A 15,468-nucleotide genomic window follows, 5' to 3' on the forward strand; every position below is an offset into this window, starting at 1 on the left:
AAATCATATCCCTTAGCGAGCTTGTATTTTCCAGGTTTGAGATTATATCCCATTTGGTGCTGAACCATAAAGCTAAATAGGTTCGGGTCAGTATTTCCTTCCTTGAACTTTCTAATAGCTTCTTTATATCTGTCACTAAAGTCAAGAGTATCTGGGTAACCATAATCTTCCTTAAGCATTTTTAAGAATTCTTGGTTTCCTTTTCTCTACTTCTTTTATGTCCTTGCTCTGTTTGTGGTTGTTGTGCTGGTTGTGAGGTGTTGTTGTGCAGGTTTTGAACTGTTGGTTGTGTGCTGTTTTGAACTGTTGGTTTTGTTGTTGTGGTGCTGGATTTTGAACTGTTGGTTGTTGTTGTGGTGCATGCCTGTGTCTGTGTCCATGTGACGATGTAAATGTTTTAGGTAGTCCTGGTGCAGGTGCTTCTCTTGGAGGGTTTGGTGGTATATAAGTTCCACCAGCTGGCACATATGTTCCATCTGCAGCATAATGTCCTACCTGACTTTTCGTTTTTAAGAAAGCATTTACTAGGTCTGTTTTGGTCTGTTGTAACTCTTTTTCTTGACTTTCCACAACAGTTGCTCTAACGGCGTCATAGGCACTTTGAACTGCCTGTCTCGTTGCTGCATCTGTTATTTTCGTCATATTTTGTGCTACTTCTCTTAACTCTTTGTCGAAACCTTCAGACTTCAGTTTCTTTCCAGATGAGAAGTCGTTCACTAGTTTCACCTTACTATGAAGAGCTTCGAAGGCATTCTTAAAGTCAGCATTCATTAAAGCTTCATTTGAACTGTCTTCATCCGCTTGTATTTTTGTCCTTATTGACCCTATAAGTTGGGCTGCTTTAGCGTTGGCTTGGGCATCTAACCAGTCATTATTAGCTTTTATATATTCTGCGCTTTTCATTGCCTTTTGCATGGCTGCGTCGTTATTTTTACTTTCTTGTGCTAAGTTTTCATACTGTACGGTTTGGTTTTGCAACTGTAAAAGTTTTTCTGCCTTTACATTTGCTTCAACTTCTTTTTTATACTCATCGCTATCCATATATGTCTTCAGGCTTTTTGTTTTATCTCTTCATCTTTCAGTACTTTATATTGAGTAGTATGGTTTTTCAAATTTATAACATCTTGTTCCATTTTTGCTACTTCTGCTGCTTTTTCTGACACTTTTTTCGCATATTCCTCTGTACTTAGTTCTTTCAGTTGTTCTTCTTTCTTCTTTTTCTCTACGTTTAACTCATTGAGTTTCTTTGTGTGTCTGTCATATTCTAGTTTCTTTTCGTTTTCACTTATTTGTTTCTGTATGTCTATGTTTGACTTTTTGACATCTGTTATTTGATTTTTGAGTGAACTCAAATTCATTTGACTTTGAGGGTTATAAGCTGTTCCGTCTGCAGCTCCACCATAGCCTGCCATTTTCGCTAAAAGTGCCGCTCTTAAACCTCCACTCTGTGCACCAATAACTCGGTTTAAAAGCATAGGGTTGCTTGACATTTGTTGCAACATAGTGGGGTCATTCATCATTTGTTGTTGCAACTGTTGTTGTGGTGTCAGTTTTACTATTGGATGTTTCAATGCTCCCTTCCTCTTACGTATATTCTTACGTAGCTTACGTGGCATTTTAAGTGAAGTTAAAAAGCGGTTTTTGACAGATGTTTATATGACACTTTTTGTTCAGCACAAAAAACTACTCGGTCAAAGTGTTGTCAGTTTTGTAAAATAACCGTCCTATCTCATTTTAAGGAAAAGGCTTCTCAAAGTATACTTCCTTGGAACGCCTGTAACTTTTCCTGTAGCGACGATAGACCCTTACTTGTCCGGACAAAGTTATACTATTTTGAGTGCTCTACAAAAAAGTCAACGGCGACGACTCTCAAAAACCGTTGTGTAAAAAGTTTTACCGTTGGACAAAAAAGTATATATAGAAAACAAAAAACGTTTATAGTTCATTCAATATTTGAGATAACGTTTTCCAACGGTAACTATTAAATAAAATAAAAAATAGAGGGGTCTCCGTTGACGAAAACGGTTTATTCAAACTTTTCTATGAGTGGTCCGAAAAAAACAGTTCATTTTTCATAATGGAAGGAAGAAAAGTGTCGCAAACAATTCGTCGACTACCTCTGCAGTTAAAGTTCCTACAACTTATGTCTCACCATTCTCAAAACCCTTACGACCTCCTATAATACCAAAGCAACCTCCTCATACAATTCAAGACAAATTGTCCAACAATTTGAGTTCTTCTTCTTCTCAAAACACAACAGAAACATCTGAAACAGTTGTCCAAACAGCACCAGAACAAGTTTCACATAGTTTACAATTCAAGACAAATTGTCCAACAATTTGAGTTCTTCTTCTTCTCAAAAACAACAGAAACATCTGAAACAGATTACAACCAATAGAACAAGATATAGTCTCTCAAACTACAAGTATGTTAACAAGAGCACAATTTCAAGATTTAATTTCTCTTGAACAATATTCGAGTAACGAAACACAAAGCGACGACTGTAACCTCTCGCTACCCGAATCCATTCAAAGAAAATACGCCATGAAAAGACTGAAATTGTTGTATAAACTTCTTAACAATTGGGGGGTCGAAGACAACTCAGATTATAGTGAAATGTTTAACAAAGTCATAGAATCTCTTAAACCAATTGAAAACGACATAAAAAATCCCGGTGTTCTTGTAGACCTTTTCGCCTCAAAATTACCAGTTACAACTAATCTAATAGCAACACAAGCTATAGAGCAATTTATTTTATGTTTTCCCAAGCAATATAGACAACACCTGAGGGAAACAAGAATAGGAAAATTTCAATTGGTGTATCCTACAACATACAACTATTACGAAGAAGCAAATGAATATGGAGAACTCTCATTCCATTTCACACTTTCAGTTCCTGAGGGAGAAGAAAAAGCAATCTATCATGTACAATCTCTTGCAGGATGTGAAGGAAAACCTCACATAATAACTACTGTTGCAATTGAGAAACCTGCAAGAGTCGAAGACGATGTTTTGTTCGCGTCCATTGCTGGTTTTGGCATGGGAGAGCCAATTCCAATTTCCCATTTCACAGAATACTCAGCACAACATTTTCAAAATGTAGAATTCGTGTTCTACGACCATCAAAAGTTCCTGCTAACAAAACCAAAGAAACAATTTGTCTCAATATTTGTTGCTGATCATGTGGCTGACAAAGAGCCATCAGATACTGACTATGAAGAAGAGGAGGAGGAAGAAGAAAACGATAGCGATGTCGTTCTTATCGAATAAAAACTTTAATTTTTTACTATATAATTTTTTTAGTTCTCCTCTAGGTTTTCTTATGGGCTAGAGGGCACGAAGTGCCTGGAAGCCCCACTTACCTGACCTAATATAGGATGCTAATTTACTGTGAATTCATAATGTAAAAAGTGTGGGTGTTGTCCTCTATATATACTGTCTTAATTCTATCGGCGCGAAGCGCTGATAGAATTAAATGACTAGTCAATCTGTTGTTTTAATATCGTTTTAAATTTTTTATGCCAAAATAGTACTCTGGCTATCATTGGTAATACGTAAGGTTGCTACTGTTGTAATATTTCGAAAAAATAAAGGTATCAACTTTAATGCAAGATATGATGAGTTGAACATCGAATAATTGGGTTTTTGTAATATTAACATTCTTTAGTCCCTAGTATATTATTGTTTCATACTAATAATGTGGATCAATTCCGCTTCAATGATCAGATAAAGCAGAAACAATACACTCAGGTGCCACTTTTTTTGGTCTAAAAAATGAGTTCCCCCCTTTTGTCAGTCTCAATTTTTAAAAAAGCGGTGAATGTGTCGCGAGCTTGAAGGCTAAAACGGCAAATACTGAACTTTTTTAAAATTTGATTGGACAAATAAATTATACATTATATCAGCATTCTAAAACAATTAATAAAATCGAGTTTGGAAAATCCAAAATTTCAAGAAAAGTGACAAAAAGTGCCAAATTGCCAGTATATGAAATTTTAATGTTACCAGAATTCACATACCATACATAGTCTAATATTCATAATATAAATGAATTTTATTGACATCAATAAATTTGAATCATAGAGTTGATAAATATTAATAAGTTAATACTAATATACATACAAATGTGAATCAAGATATATTAAAATTATCGAGTTTTAATTTTTGAGTTTTGAATCTCCCGAATTTCCCATACAAACATATATTAATTTTATAAAATATAGAAATAAAATCAGATTCTACAATGCTTTTTGAAATGTGTCCAGGTGTTTGTATATATATATACACGTTTATTTCTATCGGCGCGCGGAGCGCGCCGATAGAAATGAATAACAAGGCTGTCATGCACCAGTGTGTTATAACAGATCGATTTTATTTGAAATTTCATAAATTAATAATTATAATAAATTTGATATTCAGAGACGGCGCTACGCGCCTTTTAGCATTCTGGGCACTTACGTGCCCAGAATGCAAGCTTGAGAAATTTGAAACTTCGTTTCAAATTTCTGCCTTGCAAATATGCAAAAAGAAAGTCAAGAAAAAAAAATTTTTGAAATTGAGAATAAAAATAATATCGTGATTTTTTGTGATATATGGATTTTTAGAAGATTTTAGAGATTAAAGTCTCAATTTATAAAAATTTTTTAAATTGAGAGGAATTTTAATGATATTATTTTATTTGATATTTGAATTTTTTAGATGATTTTAGAGATGTCAGTCTCAATTTAAAAAAATTTACAAAAAATGATCGTAAAATAATCGTTTTTGTTCAAATCCTTTTCATTTCGGGAAATTGAAGTTAAATATCAAAGAGATGGTCTCTGCATATGTTAAATCAAATCATTAAAAAGTGTTTTGATGACTTTTTCTAACCGCAAATTGTCACTTTTTAATGTTTTAAAATTATTATATATCCTATATGCATATAAGATACAAATTAATATTAAAACTCCAAAATCGATTTTTGAGAGAATCAAATTTATCACATCTCATCGTTGTTCCGAATTAATATTTTATTTGTAATGTACATATTATCACAATTACATTCATCATATTAAAATTCAAAAATAATTTTTGAGTTTCAGATCTCCCTAATTTCCCATATAAATATATGTTTATTTTATTAAAAATAGAATGTCCAATTATTGATAAAAATCGATCCGCTTTTCTACCGGTCAAGCTGTATATATATAGAACCCATCCATGTAAACACGCTCCGCTCGGCCGCAAAAGTGACATTGAGGTTTACATGATGGAAAATAACAGTTCGATTCTCGCGTGTCTCACTTTTTGTAATTTTCCAATAGAAATTAAAAACCTGAATTTTCAAAGATATAATGTGTTATCATCGGATTATTCACTTTATTAGTAAATAATTTTGACTTTACTCTTATAGTTCCCTTGGAACTCGCCACAACTATGTTTTTTATAAAAATTGAATTTGATATTTTTATTGATTTCTTTAAAAATTTAGTAAAATCATTTTCTTTTTATTCAGTTATATATGAATATTGATTTATTAAAAGTTTTTGTTTCTCATATTAGAAAAAATATTGTTCAATTTACGTGAAAAAAGGAAAAAGAAGAGGAGAAAGAGAAGAAAAGAAGAAAGAAAGAGAAAAAGGGAAAAAGGAGGGAAAAGAGGAAAAAATAATAATGAGCATATTTAATATTTGGGCGCATTTGCCGAGTGCAGTGGAAAGGATGTCGCCCTTCGGGCTCCACCCTTTCCACTGCACGAGGCACGATTTTTTTTTTAAAAATTCGAAAAAGCCACTGGCTGGCACAAAGTATCAAAAATTGTGCCATTTTGCAGAAGCCTATTGTATATTTGCACTTAAAAAAGATTCATTTTCAAAGGTTGGACAATAGTACTGCATGTTGGTTTTCCAAAAAAAAATTCAAAATCTATTTTTTCAAGTTAAATATCAGATTTTTTATCTTCATTTTTATTTTTTCTATTTTTTTTTGGAATTTTCAGATGCGACATATGACAAAATGAGTATGTTAATTTTATTTAATATCGTATTGTATGATCAATTATCTGGTTAATATTAAAAAGCATTTTCAATTACAAATATCATTCCGAATAATATGCAATTTTGAAACAAATGTATTGTTTTATGATCATCGATGAGCTAAACTAGTAAAATACTTTGATAAAAATAGTATAAATCATGTTTTTAGTTTATTTATCTTCATATTAGAAGTTTAAACTCGAAATATTAAATTTGTAGTTGACTTATGAGATATCTGAATTGGTTTATGCTAAGTGTAGGATATTGTAAATTTCTATTTACGGCATTGTATTGATATAAGATTCGTTTTATGATATGACTCTAATCTACTTCTTGCTTTATACCGTTAAATGTCCAGATTTAGGAGATTTTTTTAAAGATAATTCGAGATTTTAATATAATTCAAGATTGTATTAGCCGATTATCTCTAAACTAAGTATTCTATCAGCCTATGTATAGTCTGAAACAGGAATTCTAAGCCATAGTTTTGGTTGGAAGTGAGTATCGGTACCACATATCTCCAATGGACATGAAAAATGACTTCATAACATTTATTTTCTGTATGAAGTATGACTATAAGATAGTGTATTCCATTTTTACATACTATTCATAAAGTCATCGGCTGAAATACTGATGATCATATTTGACTCGAATATTTTGAATTGTCAATTGTTCGAACTCAATAGAGTTTGATAAAGAAATTATGTTAATTTCTATTTTTACAGATTTTAGATAGGCAAGCTATGTAATTCGATACTTTTGATCATATATCTAATCATTTAATTTATTACAACAAATATCAATAAAAAGATAACAATATCTTCACTTATACTTTCCTAGTTTTAGTAATCTCGATCTCCCATACTTACGTGAAATAAATGCAGCAACAGCGCAGCCGGCTATCATCAAAATCGAAAGACTTCCAATGACAGCAGCTGCGTTATCTTTAGCCGGATTGTCATCAATTATATCTCCGAGTAACTTTCCATCAAAATTTTGAGTAGATGAAGTTTCTATCTCGCTTTCTATTATTTCAATTGGTTTTTCAACCTTTACATCATCTGTAACAAGAAGATTATCATCTGGTAGTGCAATATCCAATGAAATTGTTCCATTTCCTTTGGCGAATATATCATATCCGTAATTTGCTACATTCCTATCGAATTTTGTTGTAGAAATCTCTGTTTTTTCACTTCCTTTAATATATACTGCTCCTCCATTGACAGCAGTATTGTTTATGAAATATGTATCCGTCACAGTGAGATGCGTATTGATTGATGACACAGATCCACCGTTTTTCTTTGCGAAATTATGAGAAAAGTTACAGTTTTTGATTGTGGCTGAAGAACCATGGAAAGATATTGCAGTTCCGTATTTTCCTCTGTTGCTTGTAAACTCATCAGATTTAACAGTGATCGACGATGAAGAAATGTTAACTAGACTGTGAGTTCCGGATAGATTATTCTCTTGAAATACGGAATTGGAAATAACTCCATTGCAATTCTTAAATTCTCCGAATGAAAAACTGTTAGACTCGTATCGGATGTTTTCAATATTAATTGAAGCAGAGTTAAGATCAATTAACCGACTTCTATTTAATTTTGGAATGACATTGGTAAAGTTTGACCTCGAAAAGGTTAGAATCTGTAAGTTTAAGCCCATGAAAAATATTGTTGGGTTGAGCGCTGTTACATTTGAAAGATAAATCTTTTTGATTAAGGCAGAAGCATCAGATGATTTAATAATCGTATCGTTAAAGACTGTGTTAGAGAATTTCATATTACTTAAATGAATAGATGAAAATCTTTGGTCAATAAATGTATTGCTGAAATCAATACCATCGTAGTCGATCTTGGTCAATTTTAAGCTGGATTTAAATGAAGTAATAAACGGTTGTATATTGTATACTTCTTTGAAAGCTGTGCGTGAAATTGATAAGGAATTTCCAACAATATTGATTAAGGAGCCATTTATTTTAAATAAAGTAACGTTTTCTAAGACAACTGAAGATTCAAGTGCGTTAATGATGGGATTTTCATCAAATAAATTGAAATTGGTCCGAATCAAATTTACATTTACGAAGGTTACTGATGAAGATGTAGAATCTATCTTTAAATTAACTGCCCTAAATGTAACATCGCGGATTTCGACAACTTGTGTGGTATTTATTAGATAAATTTCACTTTCATTTCCAACGAATACAGTGTTGCTGCCAATAAATTTCATTGGAAGTGCGTGGGTAGCATAAAAATCAAGAATTTTGTGTGAATCTTCCATTGTTAAATAATTATCTACGAAAAATAATGTATCTGATTTTTTAACCTGCTTGAAAGCATTGTCATATGAGCAAATAACATCCTGTGAGCAATATTCAGTTGCAGAACCATTAGTAGCAACTTTAATTAAATTGCTTTGTGCCAAGCAAGATAGAATGAAAAACATGAAAGAATAAAAAAGGAGCCAAATGTGAATCATTCATTTAAGAAATTTTTGTATGAGGTTTATTAAAAAAAAAAAAAAAAAAAAAAAAAAAAAGGTAGTGGGGCTTCCAGGCACTTCGTGCCTTCTAGCCCTGAAGATGTTTAGTATAAATGAAGTCTTAGAGGACAAACATGACTATGAGTTTTGATATGACAAGATAGAATATGAGAGAGGTCCTATAAACCGGAGAAAGTGTTATATAAACATCTGTCATATTACTCAGAATATTATACAGAATTCAATAAAAATATTTTTTAGGTGAAGAGGTGAGATTTCACCTGTTTTTTCACCTCATTTTTCACCTCTTGAATTTTCATGAATTTCATCGTAAAGACTTTGTCAAGATTTCATCGTAAAGACTTTGTCAAGATTTCATCGTAAAGACTTTGTCAAAACTTCATCGTAAAGACTTTGTCAAAACTTCATCGTAAAGACTTTGTCAAAACTTCATCGTAAAGACTTTGTCAAGATTTCTTCGTAAAGACTTTGTCAAAACTTCATCGTAATGAGCGTAAATCAGACAAAAATATATTTTAGGGTAGAAGGGTATATCTACCCCGTTTTCTACCCTCTTTTCTACCCCATATGTACTTACTGAAAAAGTATGTGTTCCATCTGTCATTTTACTCAGAATTTTACACCAAAAATAATGTTTAGGTGAAGAGGTGAGATTTCACCTGTTTTTTCACCTAATTTTTCACCCTCTTGAATTTTCATGAAATTTACACCAAAAATAATGTTTAGGTGAAGAGGTGAGATTTCACCTGTTTTTTCACCTAATTTTTCACCCTCTTGAATTTTCATGAAATTTACACCAAAAATATACTACTAGGGTCATTTACGAAGAAATCTCAACAAAGTCTTTACGATGAAATCTTGACAAAACATAGACAAGAAAGTTCATGAGAAATTAGATGAAGAAGTTTTGACAAAACATTTACGATGAAATCATGAAAATTCATGAGGTGAAAAAAGAGGTGAAAAAAGAGGTGAAATCTCACCTCTTCACCTAAAATATATTTTTGGGTCATTTACACTCATTTACGAAGAAATCTCAACAAAGTCTTTACGAAGAAATCTCAACAAAGTCTTTACGAAGAAGTCACAATAAACATCTGTCAAAAACCGCTTTTTAACTTCACTTAAAATGCCACGTAAGCTACGTAAGAATATACGTAAGAGGAAGAGAGCATTGAAACATCCAATAGTAAAACTGACACCACAACAACAGTTGCAACAACAAATGATGAATGACCCCACTATGTTGCAACAAATGTCAAGCAACCCTATGCTTTTAAACCGAGTTGTTGGTGCACAGAGTGGAGGTTTAAGAGCGGCACTTTTAGCGAAAATGGCAGGCTATGGTGGAGCTGCAGACGGAACAGCCTATAACCCTCAAAGTCAAATGAATTTGAGTTCACTCAAAAATCAAATAACAGATGTCAAAAAGTCAAACATAGACATACAGAAGCAAATAAGTGAAAACGAAAAGAAACTAGAATATGACAGACACACAAAGAAACTAAATGAGTTAAACGTAGAGAAAAAGAAGAAAGAAGAACAACTGAAAGAACTAAGTACAGAGGAATATGCGAAAAAAGTGTCAGAAAAAGCAACAGAAGTAGCAAAAATGGAACAAGATGTCATAAATTTGAAAAACCATACTACTCAATATAAAATACTGAAAGATGAAGAGATAAAACAAAAAGCCCTGAAGACATATATGGATAGCGATGAGTATAAAAAAGAAGTTGAAGCAAATGTAAAGGCAGAAAAACTTTTACAGTTGCAAAACCAAACCGTACAGTATGAAAACTTAGCACAAGAAAGTAAAAATAACGACGCGGCTATGCAAAAGGCAATGAAAAGCTCAGAATATATAAAAGCTAACAATGACTGGTTAGATGCCCAAGCCAACGCTAAAGCAGCCCAGCTTATAGGGTCAATAAGGACAAAAATACAAGCGGATGAAGACAGTTCAAATGAAGCTTTAACAAATGCTGACTTTAAGAACGCCTTCGAAGCTCTTCATAGTAAGGTGAAACAAGTGAACGACTTCTCATCTGGAAAGAAACTGAAGTCTGAAGGTTTCGACAAAGAGTTAAAAGAAGTAGCACAAAATATGACGAAAATAACAGATGCAGCAACGAGACAGGCAGTTCAAAGTGCCTATGACGCCGTTAGAGCAACTGTTGTGAAAAGTCAAGAAAAAGAGTTACAACAGACCAAAACAGACCTAGTAAATGCTTTCTTAAGAACGAAAAGTCAGGTAGGACATTACGCTGCAGATGGAACATATGTGCCAGCTGGTGGAACTTATATACCACCAAACCCTCCAAGAGAAGCACCTGCACCAGGACTACCTAGAACATTTACATCGTCACATGGACACAGACACAGGCATGCACAACAACCAGCACAACAACCAACAGTTCAAAATCCAGCACAACAACAACAACCAGCACAGCAACCACCTCCACAACCAGCACAACAACCACAAACAGAGCAAGGACATAAAAGAAGTAGAGAACAAGGAAACCAAGAATTCTTAAAAATGCTTAAAGAAGAGTGTGGTTTCCAGATACTGTTGACTTTAGTGACAGATATAAAGAAGCTATTGGAAAGTTCAAGGATGGAAATACTGACCCGAACCTATTTAGCTTTATGGCTCAGCACCAAAACGGATATAATCTCAAACCTGGAAAATACAAGCTCGCTAAGGGATATGATTTAATAGCATATCATCCAAATGACATGGATGAATTTACTCCGAGATATTTGATGTCAGAGCTAAATGACAATTCAACTTTCGTCATGAAACGCGTAAAAAATAGAGACGGAACGAAAGAACAAAAGCTTATGAATGCGGATGACGTAGATAGGGAAATTGTTAAAAACGGTCTCGGAATATATGAAATGCCAGCAGATGAGGTACAAGAAACTCCACAGGAAGAAATAGTTCAGATACAACCAGACATGGAAGAAATAGTTCAGCAACAACAGCTAGAAGAGCCTGAAGGAAACGAACAAGTCCCTCCTTTGGAAACTAACCTCACAGAACTAGATGAAGATTTGGAACAGCCGAAAAATCTTGACCCTCAACAAGAGCATGAGGTGAATATGGAATCTTTCCAAGAGTCTAAGAAAGATTCGGCTGACATAGTAGAAGAATATCGAAAAATGTTTGCCGACATACAAAAGACTCCAACACCAGATGAAAATATTCAGCATAGAATGGAAGTACTGAAAAAAAATGTACACAAATACAACAACCCTTTTTACTTACGAGCATTTAACGTTCAATCTTCGGATGAACTCGGTGAAGATAAAAGGTTAAATTTCAAGAAAACATATAGAAATGAAACATTGTTTAAAGTTCATTCAGAACCTAACCAAGATGGAAACAAACCTACTTTTGTTTCTGCAGACGATGGAACTACAATGAGATGGGGTCATAAAGCTAACCCGGATAGGTGGTTCATAAACTTACAACCTCAATTCCAAGAAGTTGTAGACGCAATGGAAGTCAATGGTGAACCAGATATAGCTGGTATTTTAAGCGCGGCTTTAATGCCATTGAAAGATATGAAACATGCAGATATTTTGGACCAGTATGAAATGAACATGGCTGATGGAAATATAACACCTGACGTTCTAGAACATTTATCTCAAAGAACTACACAGAACCATAGAGATGGTATATTTGGTGAAGAGTTTAGAAAGAAAGTTAGGGAGAGAGAAGGAAGAGAACCTATTGTACATGACCTTGCAAACGAAAGTTTACAAAATGTCATAAAAACTTACTTTGCAGACAATGAACCGAGAAGGGATGAATATTTAAGAAAACTCAAATGGACAGTACCAAATGAAATGTTAGTATTGAAAAACATGTTCCTTGACAAAATAAAACCAACTACAGAAATAAATGACGCAAGACTGAAAGATTGGGTAAAAGCTTTCCCATTCACAAAAGATATAGTTGGTAACATGGAAAGAAAACCAGAATGGCTACAAAAACATATATTTGAAACGAGCATATTCCATATGGACAGGCACTGTTTGAAGAGCTTGAACCGGAAACTCAGGAAAGAGTCATGCAAACAATACGCGAAGACTCAAATACAGACTATGACAAACTCTTTCTAGGATATAGGTTACCTGAGATGGGCGACCAGAGCCAAAAGGCAAAAAGGACATGGAAAATTTGCAACATACTAGATGAACATAATGCAAAGATGCAACAACTTCAAGCAGAGGGCAATGAAGGAAAAAGAAGAGTTAAAAACTCAGTCAGGAAGAAAGTAAAGCATGGTCCACGTGGGTTCTATTATGACATATAAATCCAACTATTCTATATTTTTACTCATATGAAATGTACGCCGCTCAGAATATAACGCCAACAGTTTTGGATGCCATGAATGGAAATGTTTCCGAATGTATAACGAATGCGACAATGCCATTAGAAGGTCAGAAATAGTTCCTGGAACTTACGAATATACAACTGCTGTTTCTTATGGAAACGTAGGTGAGTTTGGAGAAGGTTCTTCAACAACAGTAGATATTGCTTGCGACAGGTTTCATATAATTTCTATTGACAACTCTTTCTTATACGTGGAACAAGACATTGAAATAAAACCTTCTGCCAAGTTGTCTGACAAGAAAGGTTGCAATGGAATTTTCTATGTCGGATACCAATATGCTCCAGAAGTTTTCATGGGATATAAGATATATTCTAACTCTGACTTAGTTCAAACAGTAACATGGGCAAACTATGAATGGTTCGCTTTGAGAAAACTCAGTACAACCACAAGCTAGAGAACAACAGACCATATGCAACTATGAGAAAATAAGAAGACTTGACCTAACGTCCAGGAGTTTATGAACCTTTCTGGACAAACTGCAGGCAGCAGTAACCAAGTAAAACTGAAAACTTAGAGTTCCTTTGTCATCTTTCCTCATCTCAGGTTTTAAGATACTTGCCAAACTGGGCAGGAAAATTTCTATCGAACTTACTCCAAGCAAAAATAACTTAGTCATTGCACCAACACAAGACCCATTCACTCTTACAGAAGTAGTGGGAACAAATAAAATGTCATTCGCCGACTTTTGCAAAAACAAAGTTGACTTAGACTTTGGTTTCTCAAACCTCAACACTGAAGTAAACTATTATTTCAATGCTGCTGGAGATGCTTGGGACCCAGTTAAGTTCACATGCGAAAAATTTGAATGCAAGAGAATAGAAAAGCAGACTTGCAGTCTATATGTTGGACCCAGATATTTCAAATGCTTTAGCTGCCAAATATATTGCAGTTCCACTTATGTTCCTATACACCAAATATCTGTCAAAGACTTTGCAGGTGAAGTTGGAAACCAAAGTGCTGACCAGGTGCAAGAACAGATATTGCTTTAACAACTGCAATGAAACATGCAGATACTATGTTTGTACTGTTCAGACGAACTATAAATGACTATTCTTGCTTCTACAACCCTGGTATTAAATACCATATAAACATAGATGGCAAATATTATCCAAGAGAAGAATATTCTACAGTTGAGGATATGAGGTCATACAACTTGACATTAGATGCTATGAACTTTAACAACAACTTCACAACAACCATTAACCCTGAAATGCAAAGTTCTATTATGCCATATGTGAAAGTATGGACCCCATACAGGAGGTCAAAAAACTCAATATACAAATGGAGAACCGTTTCAAACTTTTGGCTTGGCATTCCATTTGCTGACTCAGAAGACTTTATGGGTGGTATTTCAACTGTTGGTACTGTACAAATACAATATACTGGTGACAGAGACGGTCCAGATGAATTGAAAGCAAAGAAGTTTACAAAACCAATAGCACTTTTCACGGAAGATGCTCTTTTGAAGATTCGTTCGATGAAACCTGCTGGGGCTCCTCAGATTGGTATAACGACAGCTTCCATCGAGCAGATTTGGCAGCAGGTCAGTAAGTTGTTCTTGAACTGACTTCTCTCCGTCAAATATTGACAGTACGCCAGTTTTGATATAATATTGTATTAAAAACTTACCTTTAGAAATATCGGTCAGTTTTGTTGTTATATTTTTGTCAACGTCAAGAACTTTCACCATTTCAGTTATACCAACTTTCTTTGCTTTATGAAAATATTTTGGTTCAGCAAATATTGCTATTCTATAACATTTTCCATTGTTTGTGTAAAGAACTATTCTATCAATGAACTTGTATTGTTTGTGTGTGTAAACTTTGTTTTGCTTCAATTCGAAGAGATACTCAAATACGTCCATCTTTTTATTCTAAGTAAAATGTCATTTCCGAAAAATAGAAGCGTAAGTGTTTCAAAAGGTTTAATGCGGTGGCAGATGTGAAGTTAAATTCACCAACTCAAACAAACAGTCAAAGTGTTGTTGTCAATGTCAAAGAAAGAGATGTTGAAGTGGGGAAACCATACGAAGACGAAGATGGTATAACAATAGTTCCTGTAAAAGAACAACCAACATACCCTGAAGTTAGCAGAGACTTAAGTTCTGTTGCAGATATTCGAAACGACTACCAACAACTTAAAGACAAACTTAAAACTCAGGAGAAGATTTGTCAAGCTTTGGGTATAATGTTAAACTTGGTCGAACACAACCCTGTAAAAGTGAACTCATATGTCATCGCACCTCGTGAAGTTTTGAAAGAACTATTGAAACTTTTGACAGAGGCAGACGATATAAACATCAAAGAAATAGAACCCGACATTAGTTGCTGTGGTGTTTCATATAATGTCATTGACAAGATATACGTTATGAAAGGAGGTGAAACGTTGAACTTAAAGTATAGTTTCCCAGACGTCATAAAAATATTTGACGACCACAACATTTCATTAAAATTTAGTTGCTAAGTAAATGGCAGAAGACATAGTGGTTTATACTATTACGACTAAAAACCCTGAGTCATATAATTCTATAACAACAAACTTACAAAGTC

The 15,468-nt window shown here is 33.9% G+C and overlaps 3 protein-coding genes and 3 pseudogenes across 6 annotated transcripts, besides 1 other annotated feature; 4 read left to right on the forward strand and 2 right to left on the reverse strand.

Annotated features, from left to right (window-relative positions):
• Positions 1-525: 525 nt before the first annotated feature.
• Positions 526-1,490, reverse strand: TVAGG3_0890780 (annotated as a pseudogene). The gene has a single exon. A coding segment is annotated over exon 1 (965 nt).
• Positions 1,491-2,077: 587 nt separating this feature from the next.
• Positions 2,078-2,309, forward strand: TVAGG3_0890790 (annotated as a pseudogene). The gene has a single exon. A coding segment is annotated over exon 1 (232 nt).
• A 118-nt stretch (positions 2,310-2,427) lies between these two features.
• On the forward strand, positions 2,428-3,270 carry TVAGG3_0890800 (attachment subunit-related family; the record flags this gene model as incomplete). The annotated part of the gene is made up of 1 exon (XM_051250831.1): positions 2,428-3,270. The coding sequence occupies one exon, from the start codon at positions 2,428-2,430 to the stop codon at positions 3,268-3,270; it is 843 nt and encodes a 280-aa protein (XP_051086306.1).
• A 2,878-nt stretch (positions 3,271-6,148) lies between these two features.
• On the reverse strand, positions 6,149-8,486 carry TVAGG3_0890810 (uncharacterized protein; the record flags this gene model as incomplete). Its single annotated transcript, XM_001298141.1, has 1 exon — positions 6,840-8,459. One exon carries the CDS (start codon positions 8,457-8,459, stop codon positions 6,840-6,842), a length of 1,620 nt encoding a protein of 539 aa, XP_001298142.1.
• Positions 8,487-8,523: 37 nt separating this feature from the next.
• Positions 8,524-15,468: part of a mobile genetic element that runs on past the window's edge.
• Positions 10,129-11,528, forward strand: TVAGG3_0890830 (annotated as a pseudogene). The gene has a single exon. A coding segment is annotated over exon 1 (1,400 nt).
• Positions 11,679-12,555, forward strand: TVAGG3_0890840 (protein of unknown function, DUF4106 family; the record flags this gene model as incomplete). The annotated part of the gene is made up of 1 exon (XM_051250832.1): positions 11,679-12,555. A coding segment is annotated over one exon (877 nt), but the record flags the coding sequence as incomplete, so codon positions are not given.

Source organism: Trichomonas vaginalis, chromosome VI (genome assembly GCF_026262505.1).
Source record: "Trichomonas vaginalis G3 chromosome VI, whole genome shotgun sequence".
NCBI classification, from domain to species: Eukaryota; Parabasalia; order Trichomonadida; family Trichomonadidae; genus Trichomonas; species Trichomonas vaginalis.